The sequence below is a fragment of the Diabrotica undecimpunctata genome, chromosome 8 (assembly GCF_040954645.1).
Source record: "Diabrotica undecimpunctata isolate CICGRU chromosome 8, icDiaUnde3, whole genome shotgun sequence".
Taxonomy (NCBI): Eukaryota; Metazoa; Arthropoda; class Insecta; order Coleoptera; family Chrysomelidae; genus Diabrotica; species Diabrotica undecimpunctata.
This window is the reverse complement of record NC_092810.1, coordinates 140,106,963-140,130,924: the sequence shown is the minus strand read 5'-3', so window position 1 is coordinate 140,130,924 and position 23,962 is coordinate 140,106,963. Positions and strand designations below refer to the sequence as shown.

Sequence of the window (23,962 nt, the reverse complement as noted above, 5' to 3'; positions counted from 1 at the left end):
GGTTTATCAGATACATCACTTAACAGACTAGAAATGGTAACATTACTATGTATGGGGGACAAAACTCACTCCCAATTGATGGAATTAATGCCGGAAAGGTGCGGTATGTCGGAATCAAGAGATTTTGAATCATTGCTGGCTGAAGTAGCGTTTTACCGAGCTCCTGCTCTAGAAGCAAGCGGTAATATGCAACAGGGAATGTATGTCCCCAAGCCGGAAATCTGGGAGAAACAGTACGATCCGATCCACGTACTTCTTAGGGCTGTACATAGAAGAGATTTCCAAACCTCCATGGATCGATACACAGAGTTGTAAGTGTTTGTTAATCTTATTTTTACTGTGTGAATATATATTTGATACGTTTTCCACTATTTTCTCCTTATTTTCCTAGCTTCCATTTTTTCGTATTTAAAGTGAAATCGAAACATCAAATAAATCATTTTTTCTGTGATTTATTTCCAAAAATACAGTAATTTCACTACATGTTCGCAAAAGTGATACAGATTCTCACAATTCAAATTAATTGTTTATTGTTGCTAGTAAGGGGAGCGACCTGTTTCGGGCAATATAATATATACCCTATCCTCAGACCCAGAAGTAGAAACTTACGAGATATCTGTACAAGAACACATTTATGTTAGGAATGTTTAAAGGAAAACTCCAATCTTCCAACGGATATATCCTTCATTGATGAAACAATCATTTAATATATTAATTTCAGTATGTGGAATTCATGTTTTATATTTTAACTGTTAACAGGTAGCTAAAGATCGGTAAGAGACGTCCCTACAAAGTGCTACTAAACAATTAAGCTATTTTGGATCTGCAATGAGATCAAATACAGACAATATAGAGGAACTCATTTTTCAAGGAAAGACAAGAAGGCCGAAAACCATGAAGAAGATCCCCAACAAGATGGATTGACCAGATCATGGGAATCTGCAAAAGACCAATGAGAGACATAAATCTATGGATACGAACCGTACACATCACGACGACTACTAAACTCTCTCCGGGGGTCAAGACTGAAGAGAGAGTTTAACTCTTGTATGCTTCTTTCGCACCTTCCTTCCTCAATATCTTGTTTATTCGTTCATATATCTTTCTGCTTATTATCTTACCTACCTTACTTGTTTTTATTCCACTGTTGTTCTTCTTTTTAATTTATCTACACTACTGACCATAAAATTAGTAAAAATGGCTTACAAAAAAATTTTTTGTTATTCACAATTTATTGAAAATTAACAATTTTACTTTGGTATGCTTTCCATTGAAACAGTGTATATTTTAGGGACTTCAGTAGTGAATAATCTCTCCTGGTAGGAACAACAGCTTATAAAAGAAGGGGCATGCTTTGGATCAGATTTTGAATCACATTCTGCAAGAGACTGCCAATTCATTCACTAGTATGTCTCGAAGTTCTCTCGAATTTTTGGTTGTAGTATAAGTGTCCTTAGATGTCTCCCTATTTCATTCCAAATAGGATCTAAATCTGGACTGCGAGCAGGCCAAACAAATCGCACGATTTGAACGTCAAGATACTTAGTAATTTTGTCCCCATGCTTCCTTTTATAGCGTTTATCACTACTTCCTCGTTGACTAGTTTCTTTTTCTTTTGTATTATGTTTCAGATCTTCTTCTGATATGCGTGTAGATCTTGTTCCATTTCCACCGAGAAGTTGTCCCAGTACCTTTTTTGAGTTCTTACATTGCGTCATTTGTTCTATCTCTCACTGTTTTGTAAACTTCATTATTCTTCATGCGATCTGTTATTATGCGATGTGTTGTAATAGTATGTGTTCATCTAATCTAGCGGAGATTCGTCGATTGGTTTGTCCTATATATTTCTGGTTGCAAGTTAAGCAGGGAATGGTGTAAATTACTGTATTTTCCATTCAAATGATTCTAAACTTGTACATAACAAGTTTATATCACATATTAGTGAATATTTATAATAGACACCATATTCATCAACACATATTTGTTTTAGTGCTAGACATGCTAATAAGCTAAAACCAGGTTGCAGTCTCTGGCCACCGTTTAGGACCCCAACCGAAGTAGCAGAAGCCTACGATGACCCCCGCCAGATTTTAAAATCAAGAGTATTCCATGCTGCAGCTTTAATTATTTTATTCAAAGCCGTTAGAGGCCATGTTTCGGAACATGTGATGGCTTTAGTTGTGTTCCTATTAGAACAAGCAGTTCTGATAGCAGCACACGAAGACAATAAAGAGGTAACATACTTAGAACTTTTGAAATTCTGATTTTTCATAATATGTCTTCCGTTATTATTTTAAAGCTATTCTTGAATAACGATATTACAATATTTTTTATTTTATTGTACTAAAAGCAAAGTGATGGTGAAACCGCTTAGTACAGTCTTGTACTATAGTTATAGAAACACTAAAAGATTACATTAAAAATACTTATCTCATATTTTTAGGACTCAAAAATGTGCTCAACAGCACCTCCTCAATCTCAAGTCAGTGATATGGATTTAGCTAGTTGGTTCACAGCCGATTCCGTATTTGATAATCTCAAAACTGTGATAGGACAAGTAATTATACACCCAGAACCAGATTTTTCGCTTATAACGTATAGCTCAGATAGTAAGTATTTTTTTAATTTTACCGTAGTATTATAGTATGTGGTCAAAACAAATTATGAAGTAATTAATTGTGCTTTTCTTTAAAATTTACTAAAGTAACTGCTATACCATAAAAGTAAGAGTTAAGACCATAGAAACCCAATAAAAAATTACTTAGCATATTTAATCAACCAAGCAGTAAGCAACTAGAAATAACAATAAATTTAAAATGTAATGTTAAAAATACTATTAGACCGAATTTTAACATTGAAGGCCTATAGTAAGGATAGTTCCAAATGCTTTAAAACGACCTCGTTGCCTTTTACCAATAATATTAATTTAGTTTGTAACTTAGACTCAACGCACTCATAAACGAAAATAAGAGGCCCAGGGAGAAATTTATACATAGCTTAAATAGTGAAGGTATCCAGAGATGAAGGTCAAAAGTTGATTCACATTTCAGTTTTGAATACGTTGATGAGTAGGAATTTCAGTTACTGTGAGTTACTGTGAATCCCCCGGTTCATTCTTTTTTCGAGTCTGGGTAAGTTCAGCGCTTGAGTTACCGTCACCAACAGTCTACCGTGCTACTGGAGAGGCTACGTATAAGCGTAGCAAATCGTTGAGATCAAGTCTCATACGGCTCGTCCAAAGAGGCACACTCCAAACCCGGAAACAGATTAGGTAACTCTTTGGTCGTTTAAGCCTCAGATTTCAGTCCATATATGTATACTTTAATTTGTTTTTGACAAATTTGTAACACTTATTAACAATGTGTATTTTGTCTAAAACCACACCTGACAATGAACAACAAAGGGCATAGTATTTTATTTATAAAATGCCGTGCTATAACTTGTATTTAGTGGAAACAACAACTTCTGCTTCATCTCTATTTCAACTAGTAAACCAAGAAAAAAGGAAAAACGGCCTTGCTGGTTTGTAGCTGAATAAGTAAATAAAAACGTTGTTATTAAACGAATTGGGGTTTCAGATCACAATTTTTTCCATCTGTAAAGAAGTGAAAGAAGTTGTTAATGCCCTATCCATATTAAAACCGGTGGAACATAACTTATTACAAACAAAAATTATTACGACACACCTGGCAGAATTATCCGTGAAAGCAATACATGTGATTCGTTCTGTGGCTAGAAACAGAAAGGATGCGGTTATGCCGAAAACTTCCCAGTCAAAATTAAGTCAAAGGCGGACTCGTATGATTATAAATCCGACCAATAGAAAAAAGGTTCTACAAGTTGCTTGCGTCATCCCTTCAACAGTCGATCGACCAAAACAATCTTAATGTCCAGAACATTTTTTTAAAACGCAATAAGTTATACAAGGAGCGCATAAAAATTACGTTTTGAATTAAATAAAAATTTATGAAATATGTAGGTTCTTTGGATCATTACAATTTAGAGTCCCGCGTCCTTTGTCTCTCCTCTGCTGTTCTTCATTTAGCACTCATAAAGTACTGATACCATCTTTTCTTTATTTCAACATCGGATCTTAAACACTCATCCGCACTCTTAATATGCTACAAGTGAGTCACGTCATTTGATGACTTGTCCCTTGCTTTTGCAATTCTATATATCCTTCTCTTTCCTTCGGGTATTTTCAACTCTTCATGCAGCTTTGTAGACGATCTTTGCTCAGCAGGAAGTCTACAAGCTCTAGGTATATAAACTGTGAGAAGTATTATAGAATATTCGGCATTTGCTGCGTTGGAAAACTTATTTAAATTTAGTCTATGTTCATTTAGTAAGTCACTACTCTCACTGAGGTGTTTATAGCAATCATGAAAAACATGCGAAATGATTAGTCAGTTCAGTTGTATTTCGAAAATAATCAAATAAACAAACTCTTTTATTATATATTATATTCTTATACTAAATATTGAATATATTGCGTTTTAGGTGATCTGGATTGGGATAGTACAGAAATAGATGCTGCAGATATTGGAGACACAATGTTAATGCTTGACCAAGCATCTTCAAATAATAATTGGGATGGTGAGGGACAAGAGCAATCTGAAAGTCGTGAGGTAAGCCGACAATTTGAATTATGTGATACTAGGATGTCAGAAAAGGGGACAAGAAATAAATTTAAAAGTTTTTTATGTGTTATGCTTGTTCAGTATTTTCAATTATTGTTAAATAAATGTCTTAGGATGGCAGTTTTAATTCTTCAATGCTAATTTTCTTGGAGCATATCGCAGCGTAACGTGCAAAACTGCGTAAGTTCTTTTAAGTAAATTTTCCAAGAGACCAATAAAATGCCGTTTTTAATGATAACAAAGATTTTATGCCATGAAAATGACAGATACAATACTTACAGGGTTTTACAACCCTCATGGAACCTGCTAGACCTACCCTACAAGTAACCAACACCAATAGACCAACGCCTAACTTAACCTAACCTAACCCTGTGCTTCCATTTCAATTATAGTCTTGTTACTTAGAAGTCCTTTTACAAGAATCATATAAAATATAAGTCAAAATATAATTTTCTTTTTTTATATAATTTATAATTTTCAGCAGTATTTGATAAGATTATGTGAGGTCATAAGGACATGCAGCCGCACTCCACTTCGACCTATAGAGGTCGAATATCATTTGTGAATACCTTAATCTCGTTGAACTAGGATGCTAATACTTCTGATGAAGTTGATTAGCTTCCTAGGTGATTTGTTTCCTATGTCAGAGGGCGCTAGACTGACCTCTTCTAGAAATTTTAGTCGTTTGCAAAACAGTTCTACGCAGTTGCACATTATATGTCCTACCGTTTCGATTTCGTTGTCAAAGAAAGCACAGTTCTCGCTATCTGATTTGCCCATTTTTTTGAGATGATATCTTAGAGGGCTGTGACCAGTGAGAAGGCCAGTGACCAATTTGATATCTTTTTTACTCATTTCGAGAAGGCGACTCATTGTTGCAGTAGGCGACACTTTTATCAGCCTTTTTGCTTGTCTTTCTCCTGGTATGTTAGACCAATGTAATCTTAGTTGAATTCTTAAGTCCCTAGTACCTCTCTTATGTGGCTTTTCGATAGTCCACACAATGGTTCTGAACCCTGAAATGGCCTTTTTTGCGAGGCTGTCATCTTACTCATTTCCTGCAATTCTCTTGTGACCTGGCATCCACATCAAAGTTACTTTGTTGCGTTCCGCCCACAGTATACTACACGAAAATTAATGCTCTTTTGCATTATTTGGAATTAACTCTGGAAACAGTTTTTCCACCTGTTTTTTGGTACAGTCAAAATTGCGTTTAAGGTACTATTACCGTCTAGAACCAAAATTTATTTTTTTACATTTTTAGATTCCTTTCACCTTCAGAAATAACTCTTTACAATATTATATGTAAATTCGAAGCCAATCTGAGGATATACCGCATTTACCGTAGCGCGCTCTCGGCTCGTCACAGGTGTTCACTCATTTGTCAGTCATAGACTGCTTTCTCATTGATTCTCAGTTCTGTTTCTATAGAATCGGTTTGGAAAGAAAAAAAAAAACTTTAAACGAATTTTTTCTTAAAACTACGTTTTTAAAACTGGTGGACAGTTAATCTCCGGATCTAGTCGGTAGATTTTAATAAACCTTGATGTATTTTTGTTTGTTGTGGTTTTGTAACTGAAAAAAGTCGAAAAAAGTCAATGTTTTGACAATTTTTTAAAATTTCCGTTATTTTGATATTTTTTTTATTACTGCTCCGCCATGGAGCAAAGATTTTTGGCGCCATCTTTAAAATACAGAAATAATGGAAAAATTATAATCTTTACAAGTTGTATAATAATATAAAAAAAGTTGAATTGTCATAATATAATAAATAAGCATTTCATTTTTAAGCATGGTAGATTGTAATAGTACATTAAAGGTGTCGACTGCATTTTCTGACGATTGGAACAATTATGACCTCGTATTCAGTCGGTAATTTCCAGAAAAGTAAAAAAAATCGTGTAAAGTAGGACGATACTGCGAGGAGGACATTCTTATCGATTCGACTTTTTTGCATCAAAAATTAAATTGTATTGCCAGCTGTTTGCGAACTTGTCGTGATGGAGGATGATTCGTGGTCTTGGATTTCTTTTTCGAACCCTCAGGGATGACATTTCGCAAAGAAATGTTTGTATACTAATAAGCAGTACCAGATATTTAATCGTGTAAACGAATTTTTGCTACATGACCTGCTTGCGCTATATTTTTGTCGGCTTTCTTTCACCTTGGAACATCCTAACATACCACTGTAGTTTACTTTCTGACTTTATGAGTATATTTTTTTTAGGTCATGGTATTTAGACCTCAAGCAATGGAAACTATTTCACCCGTCGTTGAAACACCTCCGACGACACCTAGACTTATGATTGCATTGCCTTCAACTACTCCTATGGAAGTTGATCGCATAATGAGTTTGGCAGTGCGGGAAACGACCCCTTCAGTAACGGAAGTCGGTAAGTGTGTTTTGCTTCTTTCGGAAACTGTTTCATTCGGAATTTCATGTCATCTAGTGGATATATATTAAATATTATTTGAAAAGAAGAGAATCTTATTCGAGAATTTTGATTGTGTTTGTGAAAAAATTATCCTGCTATGAAAGATTATCTGTATTTGAATTTTTTAAAATACCAGCTAGTTACCGCGATTTCAAGACACATACCTGTCATCAAACATTTGCAGGTATCTACAAATTCAAAGTTGAAAATTGGCATTGTGTGTGTGTAAGCGCCAATCTCCCCCAAATTCAGTCTAAATTCAGTGAGCATAGAAGAGATTCTGAGTTCACGTTCAGAACTGAAGACAAGTAAAATTGTGTCGCTGTTAAATACAATAAATATATAGCATTTTATAGTGCCTTTTTCATTCTTACAGTAAATACACAACAGTTCAAGCGTTAGCTACAGTGTGATTTCATCAGTTTATCACAACTGTAAGGCTGTTAAAAGAAGGCGGGTAGAAGAAGTTTACACACTCAATTTTAGAAAACCATCAAACCATATGGTGATTAAACTAGAATATAGAGATAATTTATAATTGCGTACTTTTTAGTTATTATAAATATTCTGCCAAATTATAGTTAGTTTAAGGTTGATCTGCACCCCCCAAAAGAAAAACTACAAATTCAAAAAATTTGAAAAAAAATGAGAAGGTATATCTGACAACTAGAAGTATTTTGACAAATTTTGAGCAAACTTCATGTTTTCGTTTTCGAAAAAACTCTAAAAAACTACTTTTTTCCAAGTATAAAGCGGGAAAACCAGACATACAATTTTGTTAATTTTCTTACAACATAAAGATATAACCCTAAGAAATACTTATGAATTTTTTGAAACTTTTTGAATTTACAGTTTTGTCACAATGGGAAAAAATAATATGTTCCGGCTTACAATAAAGCTACTGGTAAGAAACCGGAAAAAATTTTAATAACAACATGTATAAAACTGTAAAAGTGGAAAATATTTGCAATAAAACGTTGAATATTTTTTCCTAAACATATGAAAAATCTCGTTAAACAAGAATTATACCTTAAACTGCCGCCTTCAAATCGTATACTAGAGAGATGGCTCCATCTCAAACGTTGGTAGTATTTATCATCGATAGATTGCATTACTTTCGACCTCGAAACGCTTCAAGCGAATCATCATACTAACAGGGTTGCCATATCAATTATTTTGTACAATACTTTCGCAGATTACAATAAAAATGTTATCGGTTTGAATGAATTTTATCTGGCATGCTGAAACTTACAGAATAATAGATACTTGTACTATTCCATCTACAAGTAATATATCTATAAAAAACGTACTTAGTTTTTAAAAACCTGTTTAGGCGTTTTTAGTTAATTATTTTAGTATTTATAAACAATAGTGTTGCTTGCATAACGTATTAGTGGTAATTTTTATATTAGGATAATCATTAGTTTTTCTTAAGAAATTCACATTTGTCAACTTGTATTTTAAATCTTGTTTCCCTTAATTTCTCAAAAATCTTCTTAAGATTTACCATATATTCCTAAAGAGAGGTTGAAAATGTCCATGTAGACTAGATATATTTCGCCTGTAAGTCTTTTTAGTACGTTCTCCATTACTCTCTGGAATGTTGAGAGTGCATTTTTGAGTCCGAATGGCATTCTCAGGTATTCATAGTGGCCATTTTCAATGTTAAATGCAACGCTAAATGCATCTGGGTGGAAAAGTATTGGCAGCGTCCTAGTTTGTCCAGAATGTCTGTTATATTTGGAATTGGATATATATCATCGATGGTTTTCTTCCTTCTACCTTCCTGTAGTCGACAACTATTCGCTACTTCATTTTTCTTGGGGCATCTGGTTTCTTTGGAATGACCCACATTGGGGATGACCAGGGCAATTGATTACATTTGATGATTTCTTAATCGATCATCCTTATGGATGTGTGGATACCGATTTGACTTGGTTTAAACCGGAACTTCATCTCTTGTTCGTATATGGTGTTTTATTTGGTTAGTAAATGTTAACTGACTGTCTGAATGATGAAATATGCATGATGCAAACTTCCTGCACTTTCGTCTTCGGCGAGATTCTCCTTTTTAATTAAAATGATCGGTTCTTAGGAAAGGATCGACATCTCTTAGATGTATTGGTTGACTTTTGATGGAATCAATTATTGCTACTTAAATATATTCATCGGTGTTATTGACTAGCTCGGTCCAGGCAAGTTGATTACATGCGACGGAGAGAGTTTCTCTTAGGATGGCACCTTCGACTTCTTGTCTTGGGATGACGATTTTACCTGATGTTTCTTTTACTGGGAATTTGACTGTATAATTGTTTAGGGCTCTGGTGGACTGTATAGAATTGGGTTAAATTTGTGACATAGTAATTAATAGGAAGAATAGAATGCTCTATAGTAAGAGTAGCTTGGGTAAAATCGAGATTTGCTTTCAGAAGCCTTAAGATTAAGACCATCAAATGTCTTGTGAACTTTGCAAAGATAAAATTTTAAGTTACTATCCGAGTTAAGGGCGGCAGGCCCTGATAAATTAATTATTTAAATTTAATAATATAAATTCTTTTATAATTCACTATTTTTGTTGTTGCAATTATTGCCATGAATGAATTATAAATAATAAATTTATAAATAGTTACATTTTCGTTATTTTATAATTTCCTACATTTCTACTATTCCTATAATATGGCAACACTGTGCGCAAAATGTTGTCAATGGTTATTATTTTTTGTGTTTTGATTTTAGGAACTCCGAGTCCGACAGAAACACCCGCATTACCACCACCGGATGCGAGACCAGTTATACTCGCGGGCAACGAAGTTGGTAGAACTGTCAGAAAAACTACTAAAACTCCTGGCGCCTCAAGTTCTAGTAGTAGAACTGGTACAGAATTGGTTCCTACGACTTCCCAAGGACACAGGAAGTCGCGATCGAATACACCTTTAAGGGTAAGTTTTTTCGCGGCATATAAAAAGTATTTTTCGTAAATGATAAGATAATCTATATATTATTTACTCCACATAACTATCAAATTCTTAAGTACATCACCGGTAAATGTATTTTATTGGTATTGTAACTGTTGAGCTCCACCAATTGTTAGAAAACAAATTTTATAGAAAAGCATTATTGGTACACCAATTATTTACAGAAATTGTTACAGAAATTATAAAAAAATTCGTTTTAATAAATAAAATAAATAGGTTTGTATACAATAAATGCCCTAACATTTGGGAGAAGATAACAACAAATCATAAAAAAACTTTGCATAAATAGCTGACTTTTTTTGTAGATTCTTATGTGCTAAATCTAAATCTGACTTTAGTTTTTTTTTGTATCACAACTGTTTCATAAAGCCTAACTTTATATGTAGATGTGGTAGGAGCACATTTTTGGATTTGCAAGGTTTTGCCTAGAATGTTCTTCTCACCAGGTTTTAGAGACCCTCTCATAGATCTATAAAAATTTATCCTGATCATCAAGTTCAGTTCTAAAGGATGATAGAAAACCTTTTTCACCAAGTCAGTAATTTTTTTTGTTTTCTTTTATTAAAAATAAACCACAAGTATAAAAAACCTGTCAACAGGGTTTTTACAATCGCGATTAGAGACGGTACTGAGCAGATGTACCGAAAACGTGAGTTTAGGTTGACACTTTGACAGTAAATAAATCATCAGCTGTCAACAGAAATGTATAGATCCATTACACCTAATTTTTCAATTATATTTTAACCATATTATCGTGTCATGAAGAACATAAGAATAAGGCATCTTTATGTAAAAAAAACGGGTGTGGCAGTTCAGTGGGACTGCCGGCAGAAGTTAAACTTCTATACACGCGTTTTCCGTTACAAATTTATATGGGAGTCAATCTGCACAATTATTACATATGTAACGCTATAGGTAAGAGAGAGCAGAAAGAGAAAAAGAATTAGTTATATAGGTATATGGTGCATCGTTTGCTGTATATAAACATTTGACCTGTAATAGGAGTATAGTAAATGAAGGATTGTATCAATATTTTAACGAAAATATATATTTTTATTTTTATATATGTATAATAAAAGGAGTTGAATGCAAAAAAAAATTTTACACATACTCTGCAGTAAAATTCATTGTTTATTTTGTTATTAATATAAAAATTACAATACAATAAATACACTGCAACATAATTCAATATAATAATACAATATAAATTAAAATGTAATATTCATAAGTATTTAAAACTGCCAATTAACTTACTTACGAAGATAAAAATAAAAAACCAACAACTCGGATTAAGTTGTAAATTTTCATTTTATTTTAAAATTTGTGTTTTTTGCGTATATTGCATATATTTAATAAGATTAACGTGAGGTTTTTAAATATTTCAACAATAAAAAAGGAAATTCATAATTATTGGGATTCTAAACGGATTTCTAAATTGACAGTTCTCGGTAAAACAGTGATTATTTTGAAATACAAAAGCCTAAAATAATTATAAACGTTTAATTTTAAATAATACAAAACATATCACATAAATAATAATATTAATACATATTATATTGTATATAATATTATATATATAATAATATATAATATTAAATATATATAAAAAAGGAACATTTTTATTCTCGAGAGAGGAAGAGAGAGAAAATATATCTTCTGTATCTCTCTTACTCATTATCTTACATATGTAATGGTTTCACAGATTCACTCTCATGCAAATTTCCAACGCCGACCGTGCGTATAGAAGTATAACTTCAAAAATTGTCATCGTTGATCGGTGTCTTTTCCAAAAAAAGAACTAATCAAACAATCAATATTTTTTAGGTAACGAGTAATTTCCCACCAGTAGTAAAAGTAAACGAAAGCTTAATTTCCTTGTTGTTGAGGTTACATTCTCAACTTAGCGGTGTACCTGATAGTTATAACCCGGATGATGAAGAAGGTTCTTCATCTTCAGTTGACTCAACGGACATTTCTGTCGGTGATGGAATATTCTACATTGCAAGGCTGTTAAAGAAAATTTCATCGTTAGATGAAAACTGTAAAAATTATATTCAGGTATTTTAAAACGTTTTAATTTTCATGGTTTTGGTTTCACAATATGATTATTATTGTAGGAGGCTCGGTTGAAACTTTGGCCATCCAAAGAGGAACGCGAAGAGGCAAAGAAACAAAGAGAGAACCGCGAAAGGGAGGAACGCCGAAAGCGTGCTAAAGAACGTCAACAGAAACTGATGCAGGAATTTGCCAACAAACAAAAACAGTTCATGGAAAAAGCTATGGAGTGTGACGATGCAGCTGAAGAAGAAGAGGAGGAGGAGGAGGAAGAAGTAGCGAAGCAGCAGGAGTATGATTGTGTCATTTGTAATCAAAGTTCTCCAAGTACTGAAGAACAACCGATGGGTCTAGTGGTTTTAATTCAGGTTTGTATTGCATAACTACGTTTTCTATTAGTGACCATGTACCTATAAGAGTCATTAGAATTACTGTCAGTAATTTGGGCGTATTTTCCAACTTGGCTTGTAATGAGTTAGAGAGATTATCGAAGAAAAACTACTTAACCTACCTACCTAACCTAACCTAACCTAAAAAATTTACCAAACCAGGCTGAATCAATGAACTTTATTGCTCCACCGTGCGTCCAAGAGTGAACGGGAGAGCAGGCAAATTATTAAAATTGTATCTGAGTATCCTGCGAGCATGACGAAATAAAAAATTTAGCTATTTAATCAACTTATGCTCAGCCAGAACTCAGAACTTTATGAAAATGGACAACTTTAATAATTGATTTATATAAAAAGTTAGAACAAGACATTGGACAAACTCAGTTCAGATTTTGAAATGCTCAAGGAACCAGAGAAGCATTATATGTAATAAATGTGCTAATACAGAGATGTTTCGATGTAAACCAAGACATCTATGTCTGCTTCCTAGATTATAACAAGGCATTCGATACAGTGAAACATAATCCGTTATTAAAACTACTGAGAACAAAGAACATCGACACACGGGATATAAGAATAATAAATAATCTTTATTATGAACAAGAAGCTGTCATAAGAATAAATAATTTAAAAACTAATAAAATAAAAATCAAAAGACAGGGCTGTGTCTTGTCGCCATCACTGTTTAATGCATACTCAGAGGAAATATTCAAAAAAGCATTAGAAGATAAAGTAGCAGGCATAAAAGTGAATGGCCTACTCATACGTGAAATCAGATATACTGATGATACAATACTAATAGCAGAAAATATTACAGATCTACAAAGAATTTTAGATAAGGTTGTTGCAGCGAGTGAAGAATTTGGTCTGTCACTAAACATAAAGAAAACAAAATTCATGGTTATATCAAAGAAAAATGTTAAGATATATCAATCTACATATAAATAAGGAGACGATAGAACGAGTTAAGAATTATAACTATTTAGGGTCAAACATTAATGAAACAAACGATTATACCAAAGAAATTAGAGTTATAATAGAAAAGGCTAGACGTATGGAGACATGGACTTTAAATAAAGAATGTCTCAATAAATTGGAAGCATTTGAAATGTAGACATATCGAAGAATGCTGATAATCTGGACAGACAGAATAACCAATGAAGACGTACTAAGAAGAATAGAGAACAGCAGGGAGATACTGGATTCCATCAAAATAAGAAAATTACAATATCTGGTTCATATAACACGTGGTGACAGATATGAATTCCTAAAACTAATAATGCAGGGAAAGATAGGAAAAGAAAGCGCGGCATAGGTAGAAGAAAAATCTCCTGGCTGAGAAACCTCAGAGAATGATTTGGATGCAGCTCAACTGAACTCTTTTGGGCTGTAGTGTCAAAAGTTAGAATAGCAGTGATGATTGCCAACCTTCGTCGCGGAGATGGCACGTAAAGAAGAAGAAGAATGATTGATTTAGGAGCTTGCTGAATTCAATAACTACTCTACATTTATTCCATGGTCTTAATGTATGATAATGATGTACTAGTTATAAAGTAACTTTAGATGATATATTATTGTTTTAGAAAATTTCATTGTTTACCATTTACAGGCTACAAGTATTATTGCTCATATGCGAAGGCACGATCAACCAGAAAGGTCAGTTCTACCAACCTGCGAAGAGGAACAGTCATCGTTTTTCTACAAAGACGATAGGGGTACTTCACTCGGAGCAGAGTGTGATAGGAGAATTGATGAACTTGATAGACATTTTGATCCAGTAAGTATGAGTGTTAATGAAAATGTGAAAAGGCTAAACCATGCGATAGATCTGTTTTTATATTTTTTAATATAAAATTATCAATTGGTAGATAAATTATCAATTTATACAATATTATATAAGAAAATATTCATGCAATATCTGCAAGTAAAATTCTTTGACGAATTTGTAAAAGTCAGATGAAATGAAGAATATTGATATATATATATATATATATATATATATATATATATATATATATATATATATATATAATAATAATAATAAATAATAATAATAAAGTAACGATTTTATTTATTTTAAATAAGATTCTACAAAATATAAATACACTTAGGTATATATTATAAATAAACAGTCACATTTTTTTTAGCAATCATGGTTTCTTTCTGTAAATCAAGGATGGGATGGTGGTGTACACGTTCAGACTTGTGGGCACCATCTTCACCTGTACTGTTTAAATTCTTATTTATCATCGTTACGAACGCAACAAAGACAACTTACACTGTCTCCAGAAAAGTAAGTATATCATTAAAACAAGAGATTGTTTGGCCACTTTGAGTGATTTTTAAGAACTACAGTCTAATCATTAGGGTTAAATTAAAGCATTTGAGATAAAATTAATTCATTTTTAGGGGAGAGTATTTGTGTCCTTTGTGTAGACAACTAGCTAACTCGTTTTTGCCACTATCGTCGCAGTTAGGCGATAAAACTCAAATGGTACGCTCAAGGCCGAACGGAAACATGTCTCACATTTTAGAAGAACTTTATAATCTTTTAATAGAGAATGATAGAAAACCAGTAAGTACTACAGTGATTTTTTTACGTATTTTTTTTAAATAAATATTTTTAGAATACAATGAAAATGGCGGAAGCGATAGGGAAAGTTATGGAAGATATGTCGAACAGTACCCAATTAAAGGCTAGGTTAAAATTTAAAAACGAGAAACCTATAATTCATAATCTACAGAGTTTGCTTCTATTTGTTACCTCGATAGCGCGAACAAATCTAGAAGTAGAATTGATTCAGAGAGGAGGATCACTCGTTCAGTTTTCAAGCGGATCCACCCTTCTACCCAAAAGAGATTGTATAGGTATGCTAACATTTTAACTCAATATTATATATTCAATTTGCAGAATTCACTAATTCGAAACTATTATACGTATTGCTTGTTTCAAATGCAGTGGCAAGAATTTCTCGGAACAGTAGGTAATGCGTAACCTAACAAAGCAGTGGCGTTCCAAAATATTCTTATGATCTATCTACAAAAGAGACAAAATGCAATTTATTTAAATAAAAAGGTTGGTAATTATGCCAATATTGGCATAATTGCTATAACTTTTTGATCTATATCTTTATAAGACAGCACCCTAATATGGGCTTTTTATAATTTCAGCATTTAATTTACTTTGTAACCGTTTGACCTGAAGATGCTTTGCAAATTTTAGAAAGCGAAACCGGTCGTTTTTGGATAGTAAAATTAAATTGATTGTGAGTAAGTCTAATTAATTTCTTTTACCTATTTGAAATGGACTCACACAAGCAACACATTCATGATATACAATTGGCTTACTTTCACTTCTGTAGTATTTAATAATGTCTAAATACTTACGACGTAGTCATGAACACGAATGTCATTCCGTTCAATTAATTACATAGGCCGACAAGCGTAAGACCCAGAAAACAGTATACTTTGCCAAAGGTTTTTGGTGCGCTGAATACGAATCTGAATTCCAAATCGCCGAATTCAGTCTGGTTTCAGAGATATCCTAACCTAAAAGTGCAAAAATATTAGTTTTTGGCTATTTTTGAGGTTATGCAGGCCCGTTAATTTTTTCTATGCTAAAATAAATCTTTCTCTTTAAAATGGGTATGGGTTAATAATAAGAATGGGTATAAATTATGATTTCCTTTTTTTTTTGTAGAATGTATCTCGCTTAATTTCAAACGGTCGTTTGAGTGTCTTCCAACGACCTTGAAAATGACTCTTTCTGATTGAAGTCTTGGTGAAGTCGCTTTCCCATGTCTTCGCTGAATGCACCTACATTTTCTGGGGAATAATTTAAATGAAAATTGAGAAAACAGAAAGTTTATTTTGTTTTCTCTTTTGTTTTATCTGGAAGTGTCATAGTCTTAGAAGGCAAGATTGAAGGTAAAAGGGGCATAGGACGAAAGAAAAAATCTTGGCTACGAAACATCAGAGATTGGACCCACACAAAAGGAAATGAATTAATTCATCAAGCCCAGAATAGAGAGAAATTTGCCATATTGATCGCCAACCTCAACAGAGAAGGCACTTAGGAGGAGGAGGTTATAGTTTTCTCAAAATTGTTATCTTTCATTATCTTTCTAATATCAGGGCCTACAAAAACAGTCGGAGTGATTTGTAGGGGTTGATAGGGATATAGTTGTTTTTTTTTTTTTCGATCCATAAACATAATTACTGTATGTGATTTTATTTTGATATGGTATAATAAGCAATTTTGGATTTGGGGTGTGCATATTTGAGATTGTTCGATTTATTGTTATTTGATTTGGGTTGTCAGGTTTGAGGTTGTTGAAAAAAGGTTTTATGAGTTTGGGATTTATAAATTTAGATTTTCCCCTATACTATATAGTCGTAATCACATGGTTTATAGAAACTTTAAAATGCGGTATCTCAACGAAAAAAGAAGCTCTCTGTGTAAACTTAATGTCATTTAAAATATTGACACATATACTTTAAGATTGTTTTTACAGTTTCTGGGATAAAAATTATATTACGATGCTACATAACCTCAAAAACAACCAAAAACCAGAACCAAAACCCATAGACATATAATACAAGATCGACTGATCGTTACAATACCAGTCCGTTCCCCCCACTGCGACAGAGAAAACTGACGCAAAGCAGTCCCTGCATCTATTGCTGAAACCAGAGCTAACTTGGCAATTTGGAGCTCAGATTCGTATCCAGCAACAAAAATACTTTTAAATAATACATTCTGAAGTCTGGGTCCGAATATAGGTTAAATTTGGATTATAATCATATGGTTTGTAGGTTTTTTAAAACTAAGAAATTTTAAAATGCGATATCTGAGCAAAAAAGAAGAGATCTGAGTAAACTCAACGTCATTTAAAAGGTGGGATGAGACTGTATTATGGGTCTATATAAAACCAAAACTAGTTTTTGCACTTTTAAGTTAAGATATCTCAGAGCCAATTTGTCAATTCTGAAAAGTGTATTCTGATCTGTATCCCCCCAATATCTTTTCTCCATAAAGTTCTGAAGTTGATGAAACTTGATCGTGTTTTTCAAATTAGAAAATATAAAGAGATTTGATATCGTCTTAACAAAGAATATATTTATGGTTGTTCCTTGTAATTTACTCGATAACTTAAAAAAAATAAATTTTTGTTATCGAGACTCTTATTTTCGATGCTGAAGTTTAGGAGTATGTATAATCACTTAGATGCCCAAAAATATACATAGGTCAGACAAAAAGAAACTTCAAAAATCGGATTACTGAACATTAAACTAGTTTTTGGAGTTTGTGGATGTATTTTGTATTATTGAACATGAAATCCTTCCAAATAACCGCCATTTCCATAAATAACGTACTAAATATGGTACCTTGCATTCCACTTATCGTTAGAGATTCAAAGAAAATCAGTTACCAATTTAATTTCTTTGTCATTTCGAGATGATTATGGAACAGCTTGGACTTCGTCTTTACCTACCTTATTGCTTGCATTTCTCTTGGTAGCTAATGCAGAGCTTCCCAATTAATCATTGTTTCAGATTCTAATCCTCGTCTAAGGTTTGTGACTACACAGTGAAGTGTCCATTTTCACAAAGTCTTCAGGATGGGTCCATTTTATTAGTCTTTTAGTTCAAATAAATTTGACTCTCAAATAACTATAATTTTCTTTTAAAATGTAGATATTTATTTAGAATTACAACCTTATTAAAATCATAAACAATCGTCCTACAAAATCCTCCATAAAACTAAAAGTTTTGTCAGTATTGTCGTTTGTATAATTTACTCCATGGTAGTGCCATTGTCCGGTTGGGCGGACCGTTTTTGTAAATGCTTTGAGATTTTTAATAAAGATAATACTTTTTTTTTTTAGTTCCTCTACTTCACGTCTTAGCTGTCCATGCGAGAGTTGCACGAGTTTTAGCTATGTGGCCAGCGTGGATGAGTTTCCAACAATTGTGTGGAATGCAAGCCAAAGTTCCAGTCACTTCTTTAGCACGTGTTGAAAGAGAAGTGCCTCTTTTACTTAGAGATCCTATAGCTTTATTGTTGCAGTATATTTTACTGTTACCTATGCCTTTGGATCAAAGTAAGTAAATAATATGATTATAAACATTATGTGTCACTTAATGCATTAAGCTAATGCAATATTATAGTTGGTGAAAAGATTTAGGCCAAGATCATATTAGTAAACACAAAGATAAAAATTAGTTTTATTATTTTTATGCAATTTATTAACACAAAATCATTTTTAGCGTACTTTACCACGACTGTACAGATGATTTATAATTTATTATATTATCAAGTAGTGGCACAAGTGTCGTGTGGATTAACGGGGCTCGAGAGAACTAAAGCCGCTACCGGAGCAAATACCGAACATGTTAATAATCTTACTGACGCATTAGGACTTATCAACGAATGTCTAGGACAGACTGATCTGTATATGGAAAACGATGATACCGAAAGTTGTATTGATAAAAATATAATAAAAGTTAATATGGTTGGATTAGAACTGCAGGTAAGAGAATCTTTAAAATTTCAGAAACATAGTTGTAATATGTAATAAATTAAGCATTGGTCTATTCAGAGATAATCAAATTAATATCTACGATACCCCCTTTTGATAGCTCTGGTGAGATAAATGAATATATTTCGTAGGTGCACAAAATAATCAAATTATAAATGGTTGCATTAAACAATCAAAAGTTTATAGGTTTAAGTTAAACTAGGGTTGGACTTACGGGTAAATTCAATGTGGTTTTTCACTGGTCAAATGTCCACTTGCGTCTGTCCAACTTATCGACTCTCACTCTATAGATAGCGAAATCCATTATATGATCGATGCTATAGAAATCGTAGGGTTAAAAGGAATGAGTTTTTTATTTGATTAGTAGTTGTTCTTCCTGATCTAAAACCTCCCTGGTATTCTCCAATCACTTTATCATATTTTATTAATCTTTTCCTAATAATTTTTGCAAGCATTTTATAGACTACTTCTAATAGTGCTATACCTCTAAAGTTTTCGCACTCCGTTTTGTCTCCTTTTTTATAGATGGGAGAAATAAGAGCACTATACTATTGTTTCGGCATTTCTTCCTTTTGCCAAATTATTAGTGTCAAGTGAAATATCCTTTCCTTCAACCTTTCACCACCTTCCTTAAAAATCGCGGCTGGGATACCACTTTCTCCTGCACTTTTGTTATTTTTTAGGTCTCTTATTATTTCTTTGACTTCTTTCAGAGTTAGTTCCTCGCACGTCCCTTCTTCAGCTTCTTGCCAATTCTCATTTCCCCCAAGTTCCTCTTATTGGTCTGTATTTAATAGATCTTCGAAATATTCCGCCCATCTGTTTAATTTTTCTGTTATTTCACCTAAAAGTAAGCCTTTGTTTCTGCAATACTGTGGATTATTCTTTGTAGTTTCTCTGGATTTCTTAATTTCTTGTTAGAAAGTCTTTACCTCTTTGTTTATGTGGGCTTGTTCTATGTTTTTCAATTGCTTTTTTAGCTGTTCTCTTTTCTTTTTTCTGCAAATTCTTTTCACTTCCCTTCTTCTTGCCACATAGTTTTCGATCGCATTTTGGGTATTTTCTTTATCTCTTTGTAGTTTTGCCCTTGTTTCTTCTTGCCAAAACATTCCTACATTCTTCATCGAACCAGTCTTGCTGTCTTTTTATATGCTCTCTTTCCAAACACTTTTCCGCTGCTTCCAACATGGCTGTCTGTATGGTCTGCCATTGTTCATCTATATCCTGTTTGACTGGATTCTCTAGTTTTTTATTTATTTCTTCCCTTCCTCTAGTCTGTTTACAACCTGCTTCTCTTGAAGGCGCTCTAATTGGTAATTTAATCAGATTAAGTAACAAATTTTGGTATTATTGGTAGTTCTTGTTTTAGTTTTGCTATCATTAGTGTATGGTCACTATTGGTATCTACCCCCCTGTAACTCCTGCAATCGATTATTGCCTTATCACCTTTGCTTTCAATTAGGTCATGATCTAGCTGATTTTTTATTTTTCCATCGGGAGAAGTCCATGTTACCTTATGAATGTCTTTGTGATCAAACCTTGTGCTAGCTATCTTCATTTTGTTCTCTGTAATAAATTCTATTAACTTTTTCCCGTTTTCATTTGATTCCTTATGTAAATTTCGTCCCCCTGTTATTCTTCTATATATTTCCTCTTTTCCGACATTCGCATTCATGTCACCAATAATTATCTTTATATCTTATTTCTGTATATTTCCTATTAGGGTGCTTAGCTTTTCGTAGAACTCTGTTCTGGTTTCTAAGTCTGTATCTTCAGTGGACGCATGTACATTAATGATACTTATCTTCCTATACTTTCCTCTTACTCTCAAGTAACATATTCTGTCTGATATTGGTTGAAAATTTACAACTTCTTTGTTTACCCTCTTCGACATTATGAATCCCACTCCAAAATATCTCTTGGTTCCCCCATTTTTAAACAGTGTGCTCTTTTCTATTTTTATTATTTCATTTCCCAGTTGTTTCGGTTCTTGCAGGGCAAGGATATCTATTGTATATTTTTCCATAATTTGGTCCAAGTTTCTTAAAGCTCCCTGCTCATAAGTACCTCTCACATTCCAAGTCCCAATTTTTATTATATCCTTGGTTTCTTGCCTTTCTTTTGTGTTTATTTTTCCGTTTTCCATGATCATATTCCTTTGCCTTGCTGTTTCGGTATCATATCTCTCCGGTTGTTTTTCTTTTACTAGTTTTTGGCAATTTTTTTTTTTTTTTGTATTTTCTTTTAGTTGTTGTTTTTCTTCATCCCATATTGATCCTTTCCCATTCACGAACAACTTTGTATAGCCTATTTTTGTCTGTTTTCTCTACTTTTTTCTTCCTTTGCTATTTTAACTATTTCTTTCTGTATTTCTTTTTCTTTTGCTGTCAGATCATTATTTATGTAGATGCGATCTTTATGATACTTCAACTTACTTTTCCTATTTAGTATGTCAATTTTATTCGTGAAAGTTTCTGTTTCTATGGCATAGACTGTTTCTAATATTTTTGTTGCGTTCCTCAGTTTTATTTGTGCCTGCAGTTCTTGTGATATGAATGTTTCCATCCTTTCTTTTAGTTTCTTATCATCATTTGTATCTAGTTTTAAACCCGATATAATTATACTTTTCTTTTTACTTTCCATTCTGTCTTGTAATTGTATCACGTCGTTTTTTAATTATGTTTTCCTCCTTTATCTCTTGTAGTTGTTTATTGTTTTCCATTTGTTTTTTTCTTATTTGCTTTATTTCATACATCATTTCTACATTTTTTTCCATTAGTTGTTACATCATTTTAATCATGACATCCTCTTTCTCTTCCTTTCTCTCCGTGTCACTTTTAGAAGGTGTACGCTTCGTCATTTTACTTCTTCTAAAATATTCATCCTGGTCTCTTCTCTTGCGTTTCGTTTCTTCATCTGTATCTATTTCGCTTCGTGTTCATTTGTCACTTCTATTCATTTTCCTATATTAATTAAACTTTTTTATTACAATAACAATTATTATTTATTATTTTAATTTAATTTAAGTCTAATCTTAACTTTAATCTAATTTATTTTAAGGCCGGATCTGGATTTTTGTAATAAAATTATGTGGTTTTTATTTTGATATTTAATTTCTTGTCGGCACTAATTACTTTCTTATGTGCCAAAAAAACCAAAAAAAAACGCCTAAGAATGTTTAAGTGGGTCGACCCCTCGAACTTAAAACATTCGCCAAAACCAGTTTTTTAATCTTTCACACAATTATTTATTTACTCAAAACCTGTTAAAATTATTAGGATAGTTCTATCTTATTTGTCTGATGGTATTTCCTTTATTAACTACCATCACCTATATGCACTTAACTTTTAACACTTATTTTTGAACTCTGTTGAATTTTCTAACTTGTAATTCCCCAATTATTTGAAGTTTATTACGAACTACTGTTGTCACTTGCAGAATCGTCGAGTTTATTTACTTATACAATATATAAATTATTTGAGTTACAAAACAGATATCCAGTTTTTTTATATATTCCATTGGCTCTTTGCCATTAAGAAGTCTTTAGGGTGGCTTGTGTTTGCTCTACTTGAGCAGTTTTGTACTGTGTGCTTGACCGACAGTCTCGCAGCGACACAATTACAGGAAGCCGAGGGAAGTTTACCCTAGCTGTAGCAGGAGTAGGTGCATTTTCCGCAGTTTGTTTTGATATGATTAACAGTTGTCCAAATCTGTTTGTTCAGTAAACTATGCTAGTACGGATCTATTTTACTTTTTCACTCTTCTCTCCATCGGGAATTTAAGTCATAATTGGCATGATTTAGTGCTTGATCGGATTTGAGGACAGGTAACATGGTTTCCAAGGATATCGGAATGTCGTTGTGGACTAGAACTTGACGAGTATCCATAATTAGCGTGGTGGTGGCGTAGCTTGGGTGGAGCTATGTTACTAAGGGTGGGTAACCAAATTGTGGGAGTGGACATGATTGTGCCTGTTATCATATGCATTGCGCGGTTTAGCTGAGTGTCGAACAAGTGGATATGCCTGCTAATATGCCTTGAAGTCAGGCCACAGACTGACAACTGTACATTTTCAGATTCCTTACTGCATCCTTTTATTGTTATTGTAATGTATCAAATATAATTTTACTATTTACATGTTTTATATTGTAATATCAAATTAAACCAAACCTGTTTTCTTACTATAAGGTGCAAAAGTTATGTCTGCCGTTCCTCCGCATCGCCGCTCTCCTCAAACATCACCTTTATCAACAGCCCCTCCCAGATATTTTTGAAGCAAACAACGAATTCGTCCGATTAGTTTACTATCTCGAACTTGTTACCGAATCTATGGATTGGGGCTGGTTTAATGCTTCCGTAGCTCTAACGTGGTCTATGGATATGGGACTAGAAACGAAAACTCCGAGAGCTTGGTGTGAGCAGTTGGGAGTATTCGTTGGAAAAAGTCAACTGGCCGCCAAAGGATTGTTAGCAGAACAACATATATTGTGGTATCCTCCTAGGTTATTGCAATTACCTAGGGAATATGAAAAAATATTTACGGTAAGTGTTATTAGTACAATAAAATTGAGAAAGGTTTGAGTCTATATTATTTTTCTTTTTGACATTTATTTTAATTGTCAATCTAACGTATTAATCCAGTCAATAAACGTAAATTTTTTATCCTGCACCGATTTGAAAAAAAAAAACACACTTTTCAAATTATTATTTTTTTTTTTTCGAGTTACTCAAGTATGTATTTTATCAAAAAAATCATTCTTATAAAAATGTAGCTTAAAAAAAACAGAAAGAATGGTGAGTTTATGATGTCTGCATCTGCAGCTCCAATACAAGCATATAAATAGCTTATTGAAAGTTGGTTCTTCTTAGTCAAACGCCAAAATTGGAAGTTCCATTGTGAAATATGAAATATGAAAGATTACTATA

General features: G+C 33.0%; 1 protein-coding gene across 1 annotated transcript in view; it reads left to right on the top strand.

The window, feature by feature from the left end:
* Nucleotides 1-23,962, top strand: part of Ubr3 (Ubr3 ubiquitin ligase) — a 94,905-nt gene that overhangs the window by 61,896 nt on the left and 9,047 nt on the right. The window contains exons 11-25 of the mRNA XM_072541183.1: nt 2-311; nt 1,991-2,234; nt 2,444-2,609; nt 4,501-4,628; nt 6,868-7,033; nt 9,812-10,014; nt 11,875-12,108; nt 12,168-12,473; nt 14,104-14,271; nt 14,642-14,787; nt 14,904-15,069; nt 15,122-15,362; nt 18,383-18,598; nt 18,765-19,027; nt 23,225-23,578. Of these exons, the coding sequence (XP_072397284.1) occupies nt 2-311; nt 1,991-2,234; nt 2,444-2,609; nt 4,501-4,628; nt 6,868-7,033; nt 9,812-10,014; nt 11,875-12,108; nt 12,168-12,473; nt 14,104-14,271; nt 14,642-14,787; nt 14,904-15,069; nt 15,122-15,362; nt 18,383-18,598; nt 18,765-19,027; nt 23,225-23,578 (3,311 nt within the window). The remainder of the gene's footprint in view (nt 1; nt 312-1,990; nt 2,235-2,443; nt 2,610-4,500; nt 4,629-6,867; nt 7,034-9,811; nt 10,015-11,874; nt 12,109-12,167; nt 12,474-14,103; nt 14,272-14,641; nt 14,788-14,903; nt 15,070-15,121; nt 15,363-18,382; nt 18,599-18,764; nt 19,028-23,224; nt 23,579-23,962) is intronic.